Source organism: Terrapene carolina, unplaced genomic scaffold, assembly GCF_002925995.2.
Source record: "Terrapene carolina triunguis isolate 2854851 unplaced genomic scaffold, T_m_triunguis-2.0 Scaffold96, whole genome shotgun sequence".
Classification (NCBI taxonomy): Eukaryota; Metazoa; Chordata; order Testudines; family Emydidae; genus Terrapene; species Terrapene triunguis.
The window spans coordinates 80,047,225-80,062,061 of NW_020664447.1; the positions used below are offsets into that span (position 1 = coordinate 80,047,225).

Sequence of the window (14,837 nt, forward strand, 5' to 3'; positions counted from 1 at the left end):
ACAAAGTTAAATCAAAACATAAGGAAAGTGCAAAGATCAGCAGTAGATGTGATTTTAAATCAATAGTGGATATATGATAGTATAAAGTAGAATTTGCTACTTATAGGGAAAATGTAATGATCATGTAAGATGCTGAGAAATTTCATCTGAGCATTAAACTATGTGCAGTTTCCTGCCTAAGAGGAAAAATTAGAGAACAAATTCAACTCTCTGTTATGCCAAAGATCTTCTCTTCATCCAAGAACAGAGGAGCTATTGGGTTTACACAATTTTTATGTCAATTAAAATGTTCCATATAAACAATCTATACTTGTCCAAACTAACAGACTACCACTTCCAAGTCTTTCTGGGCAATAGTTTAGAAAGAAATACTGTATTACAATTTAAAATAAGCAAATTGCATCTATTTTGGATCAAACAAAGAATTACATGCTATTCTTCAGTTGAATAGTTCACGTTTGTCAGAGTCTATCTGGCTGCAACAGTCTATTTTTATATTGTCTCAAACTTGTCCAGAAACTAGCTATAATTCTCTCTATTATTGATTAACAAAGCCTTTCAGTTGCATTAAATTAGGAGATTAAGAGGTGTGTTCCTTCCAATTTTTATGTTATGTTTTGTCATTAGTAGAATACAACATTGCCAAACCCTGACCACAGAAATGGTAAAAATAAATACCAAAGGTCTGGGAAGAGAAAGCCTACAGCCATGAAGAGAAGGTAACTTCAAGGGAGTATCCTGGAAATTAAGATTTATAAAATCACCAAGATCTGAAAGAAACAAATTTCAGATGTTGCATAATGCCATTTTATATGGCTAAAAATAATGGAGTTATGGTGCAAATGCCAGGAAAAAAAATCTCTGGAAAACTGCGCACTTATGTTCAAAGAAAAGCCCTGAAACGAGCACATTATTTGAAGAGTTGGTAAGAATTCAGACACAATATAATGAATTCTAGATTTATGTTGAGAAGGCCATTTGTTTAACGCAGTTCCATCTTACTTAAAATGATCATTTTCACAGAAGTAAGGCATACTGTGTGTGTAATATGAGTTTTAGTGTTGTTTCTGGCATTGGGCTGATAAAAACACTTACAAGCTCAGTAACCTACTCATCTCAGTTCCACGTTTTAAAGTAGTCTAACATTCCTGCCTCTCTACTGCATAGTGAACTCCTACATTCTTGTTAAACTATTCATGCCTCAGCTCCACAGCTTATTCAAAAAATGTTAAACCATTGCTGGATAAAATCTTTACATTCTAAGAAGTGAAGGTCACCTCGCAAAAGATTATTCTACTCGTGATCCCGAAAGATTTCTTCTTGAATAGACATTTGCTTTAATGCTGCTTTACAATTCCCCTAGTCAGCTGTGGACTGAAAACGGAAACATCCATGTTCATTTCAGATGAGGAGCACATCACAGTCTGGACAATTCAAGGCTTCAAGGTTTTATTTTTCTAAAGACATTACAAAAATGTGGTAAACTCTATTACACTTCCCAAATGCAGCAAAGTGAAGCAACAATTTTCTGATTCTTCATCCCTTTTTGGGTCCTGTTATCTCACTACGCAGCATGGGTGAAATCCTGACTACACTGAAGTCAATAGGAGCTCTGCCTATATAGTATTTGTGGCCCAAGAATCAGCACTAAACAAAGAGTGACATACAGTGATGAAACTTGCCCACAGTAGAAGATGCTCAGCAGTGTGCTGATCATCTTCCACCAACAGAGCTGGAACCCAGTTTGCCAATTCACAAGTCAAGTCTTCTATGGGACAAGAGCCACTTGATAGAGTCTTGACAAGATATTGTTGCCATCACAATATTTAGGTGCTGCAGATGACGAACTAACCTTATTTCCATCAGGCACATATGTCTGTTTTCATTCTTCTGAATGATGTTAGTTGATTGAACTCTGTAGCCATTGAAAACAAGTCCTGTTATAAAACTTCTGTACAGCACAGAGTTTGGTATAATTTGCCATAGTCTTCTCAGAAGGGGTCCAGATCTAAGCAAATAGTAAGTCTCATTCCTAAGAAAAGTCATCTTTCTGTATCATGCCTGAAGTCACTATGAAAAAGGTAGAGAGACTAGCACTGTCCCTCCCCAAGTACTCGATCTGTATTCAGTCTGTATAAAGCTGCAAGTTAAGTTCAGCTCCATGGAGTTCAATTTCTGGACTAGGCTGCTGCCTTTGCTATGGAGCAAACCACTCTGATGGCTACAATTATATGGTATCACCTTAGGGTCAAATCTTCTCATGAGTTCTCCACTGCAGAGTTCTAATAGGAGACTGATAATCAACACAGTTATTCCACCCCATAGAATCAGTGTTCTATCTACTGTTCTTTACAGTCTCTCAGGCACTATGCATTATATTTCTGTTTTGAGTGCCAAACAGGGTATTACTTAAGGAGAGAGGAGCATGTTGGGGGCGGGGGGCCTAGATAGTCTACATTTCCCCCTCCACCTCCCAAAAATGTGTTTCTCTATTTGGGGCATGAGTTATAATAATCCATTTCTGAAGAGCCCTCTTTCATCTCTGTCCCTTAAGATGGTGTGCAGAACAATAAAAACATTATTCCAGCTTTTATTGCACTTCAGAGAAGTGGAATTAATAGCAGAGGATACAACACATACAGGACCAGCTAAGATTGTATTAAAACTCAACGTAGGGGAAAAAAATGTTAGGTGATCTGAGACACTGGTCAAAGGGCAGCAAGACCTGTACTAACTAGGAGTAATTGCTCCACTGTAGTTACTTGGGATGAGTAGCCACTTATGGGAGGAGAAATTATTTATTTGCAGATTTAGGTCTCATCCAAAGTTCAATGAGATTAATACAAGTCTTTCCCATCTCTTTTACGTTTTCTGTCCTAACACATTAACTACATGTAACTAAAAAGATACGAGGTGTGGGAAGTTTTATATGCTTTTGCACTGGGAATTAGAAAATAGAAAATAAACATGTAAATATACCATTTCAACACATCCTCTAGATCAAAGCAGAACTGATGTTTTTAATTTTAGCTTTTTGAGGTTTTGTTTTTATAAGTTGCTGAATTTATTTTGTAGCAGCTGGTAAAAAAAACAAACTTTACCACAAGGCTAGAAATCAAATTTACCAAATTAAGAAAAACTAGAACCAAAAAACCTCAAAAGGGGAAAAAGAAAATTTAAAACGTAGACACATACATATGTATAATTATACATTTAAATGTACATACACACACACACACACACACACGAGGTTAGTGACTGTAGACCATAGACCACATGTAGATGGGTGAAAACCATCCATACCCAAATGTGCTATTGTATTGTACAGCATTTAGAATAATGTATTCTCTGAGATCTCCAATGCTGAGGATTGGGAAGATACAAGAGTTTTCCTTGATAGAAGTCTTTATACATTCAAAAGAAATACAGGCTCTAGTTCTAACAGCAGGGTTTACCCCTTAGCAACTACATCAGTTTGGCTTAACAGACTGAAGGCACATAAATGCAACTGAAATTGTGAATAATGTCAAATTTAATATAAAAGGCTCTGGTACCATACTACAAAGGTAGCCAGCTGAATTCACAGTGTTCTATTGAATCTTTCCACCATCCCATCAGATTGTGGGTGTGATGCGGTGCTGCAAGTTGTGTGGACCCGTAGAATATCACAAGCCTGTGAAATATTTTAGTTTCAAAGTTTCTCCCTTGATTGGTGTGTAACTCCCTCAGCCCCCAAGTCTGGTGAAGAATTCATTCACTAGGATCCCTGTCACAGCCTTTTGACTTCTTATTGGGTAAGCCTCAGGCCATTTTGTGAAATAGTCCATAGCTACCAGCAAGTATTGATTGCCCGCCTCTGTCTCAGGCAAAGACCCAACGCACATCAGTGGGAATATGCTCTACTGGTGCTCCCATGAGACACTGCTGCAAAGGGGCTCTCCCTGTCTTAGAGAGACCCTTCTTTGAATCACATTTCCTGCACCAATATTCTGCATTTTACCCAATAGAAATTCTCCCTTCACTTGGCTAAGGTTTTTGCAACTCCAAAATATCCAGCAGTTTTAAAATCATGACATAACATCAGAACCTCCTTTTTCAATGTATCTGATACAACCAGCTGGTATCTGTATCCCTCTGGCTGCTTTCTCCCATCTATTATAGAACATTCCATCTTCCAATCCAAGCTTTCCCACTGTGACCAGAAAGCTTTTACTGTGGTGTTGCAAGGTGACAACTTTCCAGGGTGACTGTGTTTGCCAGCTGATTTTCCAATCACACACTATTCTGATATCAAAATCCAATCTGCTCTTTAGGAAACTTAGTTCTGGAGTGCATTCCTGCTACCCCACTCCTATTGTTCCAGTGGATGAAGTAGGAACATTTGCACTTCTGCATACTATGTGAAGAGAGGAGAAAGCCATCTCTTCTGAGCACACTCATTCACTTGAGCAACTAATACTTTGCTCCCCTGGTCAGGGCAGTGTATGCAATTATCACACCCACCAAGGCATCAGCATTACTATGTGCTTTTGCCCAGGCCTGTGTGTAATTGTGAAATCAGAGCACTGCAATTTTTCCAACCACCTGGCAAGTTGCTTCTCAGGATTCCTTAATCTAAACAGCCATTGCAGGAAAGCATGGTTTGTCCTAACCATAAACTTCCTCCCATATAAATAAGTGATGAAAATGTTCTATATATTTAACCACCACTAGGAGTTCTTTGAGGGTGGTGGGATAATTTCTTTCATGAAAACTTAGACTTTTGCTGTAAAAGCCACCAGCCTCTCAAGCCCTCTGTGTCCTTGTGTCAGTACTGCGCCCAACATGAAAGGGGTTTTGAAACATGGGTAGACCAAGACAGGTGCAGCCACTAGAGCCTTTTTCAACTCTGAAAATGCTGCATCACACTCTGCTGACCACTGAAATGATTTCCATTTCTTACCCAACCTAAGCAATGGTTTTGCAATATTAGCAAACCCACAAATAAACCTTCTGTAGCAGGAGCAGAGTCCTACAAAATTCTGCACATTTGTGTGTGTCTAGGGATTCCGCCAGCTCTGTAAAGCTTTTCTGCAGTGGAAATTCTCTCCTCACTAATTGTGTGCCCAAGGTAAAGGGCCTCTTTCGGAAACAACTCACATGTAGTTGGATTTAATTTCAGATTGGCATCCTTCAGCTTATCCCAGGCTACTTGTAAGTGTATCAGTTCTTATGCAAAGGTTTTAGCATGCACCAAGATATAATCTAGGTATAAGAGACAGGCTGAGAGGGGCATGCCATGGAATCCCTCTCACATGTGGCTAGTGCATTGCACAAGGCAAAAGCCATCACTTAAAATTGCCACAGACCTTGCCCTTCTGTGAAGGCAGTTTTTCCAGTTTTGCATCCACTTCCACTTGCCAATACCCACTTTTAAGATCCAGTGTAGAAATCCAGATTGAATGTGCTACGTCATCCAGAGTATCATCTATTTGTGGTGCGCGATAAGAATCCAAGTGACTTCATTTAGTTTTTGATAGTCCACACAGAATCTGGGGCTGCCATCCTTTTCCTTAACTGGAATTATGGATAAGGCCCAAGGGTGGTTGAAAACTCATTTATGCTTTCCTAATACATTTCCTCAATGGCCTGTAATGCCTCTTTCCTCTTTGCTACTGGTTACTGTTTATTGGGTTGTTTTCCCCTACTATCGAACTTATGCTAGACTAGTACAGTACAACCTATACCTTTGTTTGACAGGGAGAACAACTCCTGATTCCTAATCAGAAAGTCTTGTAGACCATTCTGCTGTTCCCCATTTAAGTGTACACCACTGTGCCGGAACAAGCACAAGGGTTAGTCTGCACGGTGCCGCAATGCACGCTACCGGGGTGTGATTTCTAAAGCACCCTAATGTGTTTCACACTAATTGGTCCATGCAAACCCTGCTGGTGCACACTAAGAGTTTCCTAGTTTCAAACAGCACTATGTAAAGTGCACTCGGGAACTTTTAGTGCACACCCCAACAGGGTCTACATGGACCAATCAGGATGTAAGACATGCATGTTGCCACTCCATGTAGACAAGCCCCAGCAGAACTCTGTGAGCTCACCTTTACCCCTTGGCCCCTTGTAGTTTTCTTCTATATCAGCATTTACTAGATCAATTGGTTCACATTCTGCAACCATGGCTCTCTTCATTACTATTTGCTGCTTGTTGGAAACATTCAGCAAATGAATCTGTTCCTGTTTAAGCGCCACAACAGCTTTAGCAGCTAAGATTCCCCCAAGACCCTGGGTCTCAAAACAGGTTTCAACCACTGCCCATCTTCCTTTTTCTGGAAAGCTACCATAGCCTGTAGCTGTTATAATGACTTCCGCCCATGGAAGCAGGGAAACTTGTTCACTGTGAGCCAACTGCCTACAAACCATTTGTTTCACGTGGGCTACTTCTTTAGCGGGAATTTCTACAGACTGGATTTGTAAGACACCAGCCTGGCAATTATTACAAAGTTATTAGCCATAAAAAAATCCAAACAATTATCAGCTCATCCACCATTTTGGCTAGCCAGACTTCTTGCTCTAATTCCAGAGGTCCAATTTTCAAACCCAATTTTCCCAAATAACTCCCTAGTCATTGTCTCTATTTGAGGCAAATTAGTTGGTTCAATTTGAATCCCCTATTCCCTAGGCTTTTTAGCATGTCCGGTTTAATAGTTTATGTTTGAGCCAGTGTCCACTATGCCCACACTTTTCACAAATCCTGATATGCACTCAATAGCCAAACTTCCAATATTGTTCTTTAGCTGCCCAGATTTTTTTTTTTAAATGGCGCTGGTCCTTGCCAAGATTTGCCCCTTCAGCATGGTGTCCCTCCATTTCCCAGCTAGGAAAGAGGCTTTCATTAGATACTTGTGTTGCTCTATTCTGGCCCACCTTATATTTACAATAGTCTCTTTTATTATTCATTTTCCCCACAGTACTAGCATTTAACTGAACTGCTTCCCTTAGTTTTGCATGATTGCCAATTTCCCTTGTTTTACAAACCGCATTTATCAGTTTTTCTAACTGTTCAATAAGGTCATGAACCAGATTAGAAACACCTTTTTCCTCATACATAGCTGACTCAGAGCTATACTTATAGCCTAGGGCTCACGTCACTCAGCTTCCCTTTTCCTCACTAGCAGCTGCTTCCTCTTCCAGTGCACCTCTGCAAGGAAAGATTCAAGTTCAGTAGCAAATTCCATAGCTTCTGTGTGTCTTTGGGCTCCTTTTGCTCATCTTGATCTGCAAATCCAAGTCCAGCTGGGCATCTATAAAATGGTCCGTTGCCAATTTACCCTGGAAGTCCTCCTTGGTGTCTGAATATGCCAGGAATGCAAATCTTCTCAGGTCCTCTGTCAGGCGAGGTGGGGTCTTCTTCCCTCTCCTTCTAGCTCTATGTAGCTGCAAGTGAGGGTTGAATTTAGACACCATCTTATATAACCTCACATCAGTATGAAATTATGCCCCCAGATTGTATTTGGAGTCCATAGCAAAAGAGTGCAAACACAGGCCACTGCAGCAATTGTTCCACCAGGTGCTCTGCCCAACATAGTTGTCCACACCTGAATAGGAAGCCACAGTTCAAAAGTACCTCTCAAACTGAAAAGAAAAAACAAAGTTGTTTGCATGGAATGGAGAGTGAGGGATTTCCAAAGGCATAAACTAAGACTGAATTTCCAATCTTTTTCCACCAACGAATCTATATAAAACTCCATATTTTGATGCCTCAGGGTCACTCCCATTGGTTTGACACAGCAAAGTTTGTTGATGTTCAAGGTTGCAAGACCCATCTGTTTACTCAGGTTTTTGTCTGTCAGCCTAGTTGGAAGGGGGTGCTTTGAGAGTTCCAACTTTTTTTGCTGGGGGTTTCTTTAGAGCCAACATAATTTGTTACTGTGTTCGTTTAGAAGCTTTAATTTGTGGTTTTGAAGATTGTGTAACTGCACTGAGAGGTGGCAAGAGGCCCATATGAGGAGTTCAGCAATAAGTTTAACAATACAGTAAATAACTGTTCAGTGATTTGCCCTGTACTGAGCACCATGGCATGCACTATAAGTTATTAGTCCAAGCTCAAGACAAAGAACAGTCCTAGTGCATTAAAATGTCTTTATGAGGTGCCTAGTAAAAAGGAGATAAAAATGCAGTTCCATTTGGATAACAGAACACTGAATCACTTCACTCACTGTTGTCACACATTAAGGATGACCCACAGTTGGCCTCTGGACTGAGGGCACAGATAGATTATTTCGCAATACTGTAGTCTATTCTGGAATAGAAGAAGAATAATGAGGATAATACTTTTCACAGGGCCTTTCTCCATGGTTCTCAAGACAATTTACATGAACATTAAGCCTTCTAGACCCTTGTGAGGTAGAACATAAGAAAGGCCGTATCGGGTCAGACCAAAGGTCCATCTAGCCCAGTATCCTGTCTATCGACAGTGGCCAATGCCAGGTGCCCCAGAGGGAGTGAACCTAACAGGCAATGATCAAGTGATCTCTCTCCTGCCGTCCATCTCCACCCTCTGACAGACAGAGGCTAGGGACACCATTCCTTACCCGTCCTGGCTAATAGCCATTAATGGACTTAGCCACCATGAATTTATCCAGTTCTCTTCTAAACTCTGTTATAGTCTAAGGCCTGGTCCACACTAACCCCCCACTTCGAACTCAGGTACGCAAATTCAGCTACGTTAATAACGTAGCTGAATTCGAAGTACCTTAGTTCGAATTTACCGTGGGTCCAGACGCGGCAGGCAGGCTCCCCCGTCGATGCCGCGTACTCCTCTCACCGAGCTGGAGTACCAGCGTCGACGGCGAGCACTTCCGGGATCGATCCGGGATCGATTTATCGCGTCTAGACAAGACACGATAAATCGATCCCAGAAGATCGATTGCTTACCGCCAGACCCGGAGGTAAGTGTAGACCTACCCTTAGCTTTCACAACCTCCTCAGGTAAGGAGTTCCACAAGTTGACTGTGCGCTGCGTGAAGAAGAACTTCCTTTTATTTGTTTAAACCTGCTGCCTATTAATTTCATTTGATGACCCCTAGTTCTTGTATTATGGGAATAAGTAAATAACTTTTCCTTATCCACTTTCTCCACATCACTCATGATTTTATATACCTCTATCATATCCCCCCTTAGTCTCCTCTTTTCCAAGCTGAACAGTCCTAGCCTCCTTAATCTCTCCTCATATGGGACCCATTCCAAACCCTTAATCATTTTAGTTGCCCTTTTCTGAACCTTTTCTAGTGCCAGTATATCTTTTTTGAGATGAGGAGACCACATCTGTACGCAGTATTCGAGATGAGGGCGTCGATTTATGTAAGGGCAATCATATATTCTCAGTCTTATTCTCTAGTTAAGTGTTATTACCTCCATTTTACAGATAGTGAACCTAAGGCAGAGAGGTATGCAGCCAAATTTTCAGAAGTGTTCATTGAAGTCAATGTAAGCTGCAGATCCTCAGCGCTGCTGAAAATCAGGCACCCGACATCTCAATTGATCACACAACAGAGGCATTCAGAATTAGTGAACACTTTTGAATACTTAGGACTACGTGAGAGCAAGTCAGTGGCAATGCTGGGTATGGAATCCAGAGCTTCTGGCTACGAATCCCGTGCTCCATCCCGTAGACAATACTCCACCCATCTATTTAAAGTCTTTTGCTCCATCACCAGTTGTCACGAGACTTTATATTCATGCTCCTCTTGATCATGGAAAGGGGTTTTTTTCTATGCATTATGTTATTTGCTGTCTCTGTCTGTTTGGGGTCTTTTTAAGTGAACTTCCAACCTGACTTAGTCAATGTTGATTTAACTGGTTCCATACTTTACAGACCCCACTGCATGCAGCAAATCCCATCCTACCACTTCAGATTAAATTTGATAATACATATTTGTTACCCAGAAGATGCCCAGAAGATCAAGTAGACAAGAAATGGTCTAACTGTCCCAATAAAGGCAGTGCTCAGATATTACTGCGATGGGGGACAGATATATACCCAGATAACCAGGACAGGTCTAGATTTTTGGAGGCTTAGAATTTCTCAGAAAGAAAGAGACAAGATGGTCATGAGATAAAGGCACCAGACTGAGACTGAGGAAGTCTGAGCTCTATTCCCTATTCTGCCACAGGCCTCCATTCCCTGTCTGTAAAATGGGGATAAATAGCATTTCCTTTCTGCTTAGGTTGTAAGGCCCAGCCCCATTTCAATGGCAGTTAGGAACCTAAATACCTTTGAGGATCTGGGTCTAAGCTCTTTGGAGGCAAAGACTCATCTCTTAGTGTATGTTTGCACCTTGCCTAGCATAGCAGGGCGCTGATCTCAATTGCAGCCTGTAGGCATTTCTGTGCTGGAAATAAGAAAGAACAGTAATGTTCAATGACAAGAAATTACCCCCCAGGGATCAGAGTGGATAGACTGAAGAGCCAACAGGTCACAAGTTCACCTCCAGTCTGGCACCTGCTTGTCACTGTGAACTGATACTTGGTCAAGGTGAACTCAAGGCTTCTGCTTTCTGCAGCAGAGGGAAGAGCCGGCAGGGGTTATGTAAGATTACAACTGGAGAGGGGGCCACAGCTCTGCAAAGAGGCGAGAAGGATCTCTCCCTTCACCACCCGCAGCAGCTCGGGGACGTTTCAGCTTTCGGACAACAGCTACCCCTAGTGGCGAGGAGTCGCTTCCCTTTTCTCTCTCCCCTCTCGTTTACTTCGTGCTGTCAACAGGTTTAGTAACTAGAGGCAGCGAGTGGTCATTAACCTGGCAAGCGCCCCCGTCCCCTCCTCCAGGGCAGACCCCCCGCGGCTGCAGCCCAGCGAGGCCGTTTGCAGTCGCTCCCCAGCCTGGGCGCAGGGCGCACCGCGGGCTGCCAGGGGACCGGGAGTTTGCTCATCAAAGGCAGAGCAAAAGCGAAGCGCCCCTTAAGCAAATGCACCTCCTGGGTACCGCCCCTTCCAGGGCCCAGCCCTCCACGGTAGCCAAGGCGGAGGGTACCCCTGTCCCATCCCCGGACCCCCAGCCTCTCCCAGGCCATTGCCCGGCCGCTGCGCCGGGGGAAGGTCGCCCTGCAGACACGCGGCGGCTTGCGCCAGCCTCTGTTCCCGAAGTTAAGGGAAGTGGCGCGTCAGGGGCCTGGGGAGGGGAACACTCGCAGCAATAGTCGCGATCAATCGGAGGGAATTACTGGTTCTGCCCCCGGGGAGCGGGGTCACGTCACCCGGGGCGGAGGCGCCGTGGGGGCGCGCGGCTATGGCTGGCCCGTGCGCTGCCTCCCCACGTGCGCTGCCCCCCAGGCGCGCACACCCCTGGAGCGCAGTGGGGAGGGGGCGGGGCCGCGGAGCTCGCCTGTTGCATTGTCCAGGCCGGGTTGTTTGTAAGGGGGTGTGTGTGTTTGTTATCTGCGCCGGAGCCCCCGGCCGTGCCCTGGCTCTCGGCTGCTGCCGGAGAGTGGCTGCTCCCTGCTCCGTGGCACGTCCCTTGCAGCTCCTGCCGGGTCTCTCTCCTCCTCCCTGTGTATTTTAGGTCATTGGAGTGGAGGGGTAGGTAATCCCCGGGCTTAAGTTCCAAAGGGGCGGGTTCTGGCCGGAGGTGGAGTCACTTTTCATTTAAATCCCTGACTATAAAATGGGCTTAAAGAGACGCGGGATCTCAGCTGAGCTGCACAGAGCCCGGCAGGCAGGCGTGTGTCGAAGGGGGCGGGAGCCCAGCCGCCGTCAAGATGCTCCACTCCCTCGGCGTTCACACCTTGCAGCTGCTCACCCAGGTCGCTGCCTGCATCCTCCTGTTCCCCCGCTTCCTGCTCACCGCGCTGATGCTCTGGCTCCTGGATTTTCTCTGCATCCGGAAGAAGGTGCTGCTGGTGGGCAGCAGGGCGGAGGAGGAAGCCAGTCCTGGCCAAGAGCCACCCCCGGACGACCCCCCGGTCTGCGTGTCCGACTCCAACCGCATGTTCACCCTGGAGTCCCTGAAAGCCGTGTGGCACGGGCAGAAGCTAGACTTCTTCAAGTCAGCCCACGTGGGCTCCTCCGCCCCCAACCCCGAAGTCATCCAGCTGGACGGGCAGAAGCGGCTCAGGATCCTGGACTACGCCCGAGGCAAGAGACCCCTGATCCTGAACTTTGGGAGCTGCACCTGACCCCCCTTCATGGCTCGCCTGAGGTCCTTCCAGCGCCTGGCTGCGCACTTCGTGGACATCGCTGACTTCCTGCTGGTCTACATCGAAGAGGCTCACCCCTCCGACGGCTGGGTCAGCTCGGACGCAGCCTACCAGATCCCCAAGCACCAGTGCCTCCAGGACAGGCTGACGGCGGCTCAGCTGATGCAGGAAGGGGCGCCTGGCTGCCCCCTGGCAGTGGACACCATGGACAATGCTTCCAGCGCCGCCTATGGTGCCTTCTTTGAAAGGCTCTACATCATCCAGGAGGAGGTGGTGATGTACCAGGGAGGCAGAGGACCAGAGGGCTACAAGATCTCCGAACTGCGGAGCTGGCTCAACCAGTACAAAAACCGGCTCCAGAGCCCCAGCACGGTGGTCATCCACGTGTAAAGGAAACGGAGCCTGTGCTGGGGTGAGGAGGGGGGTGTCCTACACGGGGGGTGGTAGGAGCTGTTCTCCGCTCCCTCGGGACTGCAGGCTGCTGTGTGAGTTTCATGCAAGTGCCATTGTTGCCCCTTCTCTGATCGAATCATGTTGATTTGCCAGCCCAGCTCCGTTCATGCTTCATGTCCTTGTGCATCTTGTAAATACCCCTTTTTTTGTAAAAACAAAGCGTTCCCTATTTTTATGGAGGTTTTTCTAGGGGTCTGGGTCGTGTGTGTGTGTGCGCGCGCTTGTGTGTACGAGTGGTCTCTGCTGAGTGCCCGGAAAACACTAGTTGGAATTTCTAGTATCGCTTGGTGACGACCGATTTTGAAATGGTTTTCAAAATACCAGGGAATCGAGTCCGATGTTGTTAGATACTAGAAGTGCCACTAGCCGGGGCAAAACGGAATGTCCTATTTATGGGATCTCTCTCCTCTTTTTGTAAAATGTGCGTTCATTTTTTATGAACTTTTTATAGTAATAAAGATCTGGAATAAATACACGCCTGCTCTTGGCTCCCTTTAACGGAACTGATCAGCTAATGAAACCTCTACCTTGTAACCTCTCTCCGCCCCTCCACACTCTCCGAGCTGCTGGGGATCAGGCGAGCTGGTGCAGGGGCTGGAGGCGCGCGCTATCCTGGGCACTTAGTGGACCCCTATCGGCTCTCTGCAGAAAACCTGCCCGGATGGTGCCTTACAGCCTTCCCCGCTGAGATGCAAAATGCTGCTGGGCAGAGGAAACCGCTGGGCTCCGGCCATTAATGGCCATAGACACCTTTAAAAAAAAAACCCCAGCGCTAACTCTAAAGAGACTGAGCGTCTTGATCCCAAACGCGTCCAGCTCCTGGTCCGAGCTCTGTAAAGTTACCAATCAACTGCTCCCGCTGCGGAGCCCCCTCAGTCTGACTCCAGAGATCGCACTAGCCATGCGCTTGGGGCTGTCCGCGAGGGGGTGAGCACAGGCAATTAAGCCCTTCCTTAGGGGCAGGCGGCGGCGTGCAACTAGTCTCTGCTGCAGCTTGCTGACGCTGCAAATGTGTCCACCGCGTGGCCCAAATGTACCCCTGCCTCACAGCTGTGTGCACTGTAGTAACCTGCTGTGCTCCGGCACGTGTAACGTCCCGCAAAGGCTGAGAAGCCGCTTCCCGTCAGCTACAATTTAGAGCATCTCAGGAAGGTCCCGATTCAGAGGAGGTACTTAGGCACCTGCCTAACTTTAAACAGATGAATAATCCCGTTGAAGGCAAGGTGGCTACTCACCTGCTTTACACTAGGGCACCTGTTTAAGCACCTCACTGAATCAAGCCCCAATCCCTACCTGAACAAAGGACAGCTGTGCATCCCCTTAGAGCAGACCGGCTCAAAATGCTCAGTAATCTGAAATGTATTCAAAGAATGGGTTAGCGGGGGGTGGTAGCCCTATTTTCATCTGTGTGTCATCAATCCCTCAGGCTTTTCGTAACCCAAACCTTGGGAAAACAGCAATTTGATTTCAAGTTGCAGGTGTTCATTACTACATGCTGCTTTGAAGTCCTACAGTAAAACCAAGCAGGGAAAATAAGTCATCACCAATTTATGATGAAACCACAACGGCTAAAACATTCAATTCATCTAACATCTTAATATGTATATGAAGCCCAAGCAAGAATCCAGGAATAACACCTCTAAGTGATTATGCCCAAGTATTGTTTTTTCTGCCTTGGACATAATCTTTTTGGAAACCATCAAGAAATGATAGAAGGTTTAGAATAACCTGTCCTTATAAATCAGGTTAAAAAGTGGGCATGTTTAATCTCCAAGAAAAGAAGATGGGAGGGGCAGATGATAGTCTTCAAATACCTTAAGGGCTGTTATAAAGAGGATGGGGATCAATTGTTCTCCATGTCCACTGAAGATAGGGCAAGAAGTAAGGGGCTTCATCTGTAGCAAGGGAGATTTAGGTGAGGTATTAGGAAAAGTTTATTAACTACAAAGATAGTTAAGTTTTGAAATAGGCTTCCAAGGGAGGTGGTGGAGTCCCCCTCATTGGAGTTTTTAAGAACAGCTTAGACAAACACCAGGATGGTCTAGGTTTACTTCATGCTGTCTCAGCACTGGGGGCTGGACTAAATGACTTCTCAAGATCCTTTTCAGCCCTACACTTCTATAAGTAATGATGATTGGAAATGTATTGATCATTGTCAAGGCTGTATCCCCACTTTGAACTTTAGGGTACAAATGTAGGG

At 45.2% G+C, this 14,837-nt stretch overlaps 1 protein-coding gene across 1 annotated transcript; it reads left to right on the plus strand.

Annotated features, from left to right (window-relative positions):
• The first annotated feature begins 11,622 nt into the window (after positions 1-11,622).
• Positions 11,623-13,090, plus strand: DIO3 (iodothyronine deiodinase 3). Its single transcript, XM_024201474.1, has one exon. It carries the CDS (start codon positions 11,747-11,749, stop codon positions 12,572-12,574), a length of 828 nt encoding a protein of 275 aa, XP_024057242.1. The 5' UTR covers positions 11,623-11,746; the 3' UTR covers positions 12,575-13,090.
• Positions 13,091-14,837: the final 1,747 nt, after the last annotated feature.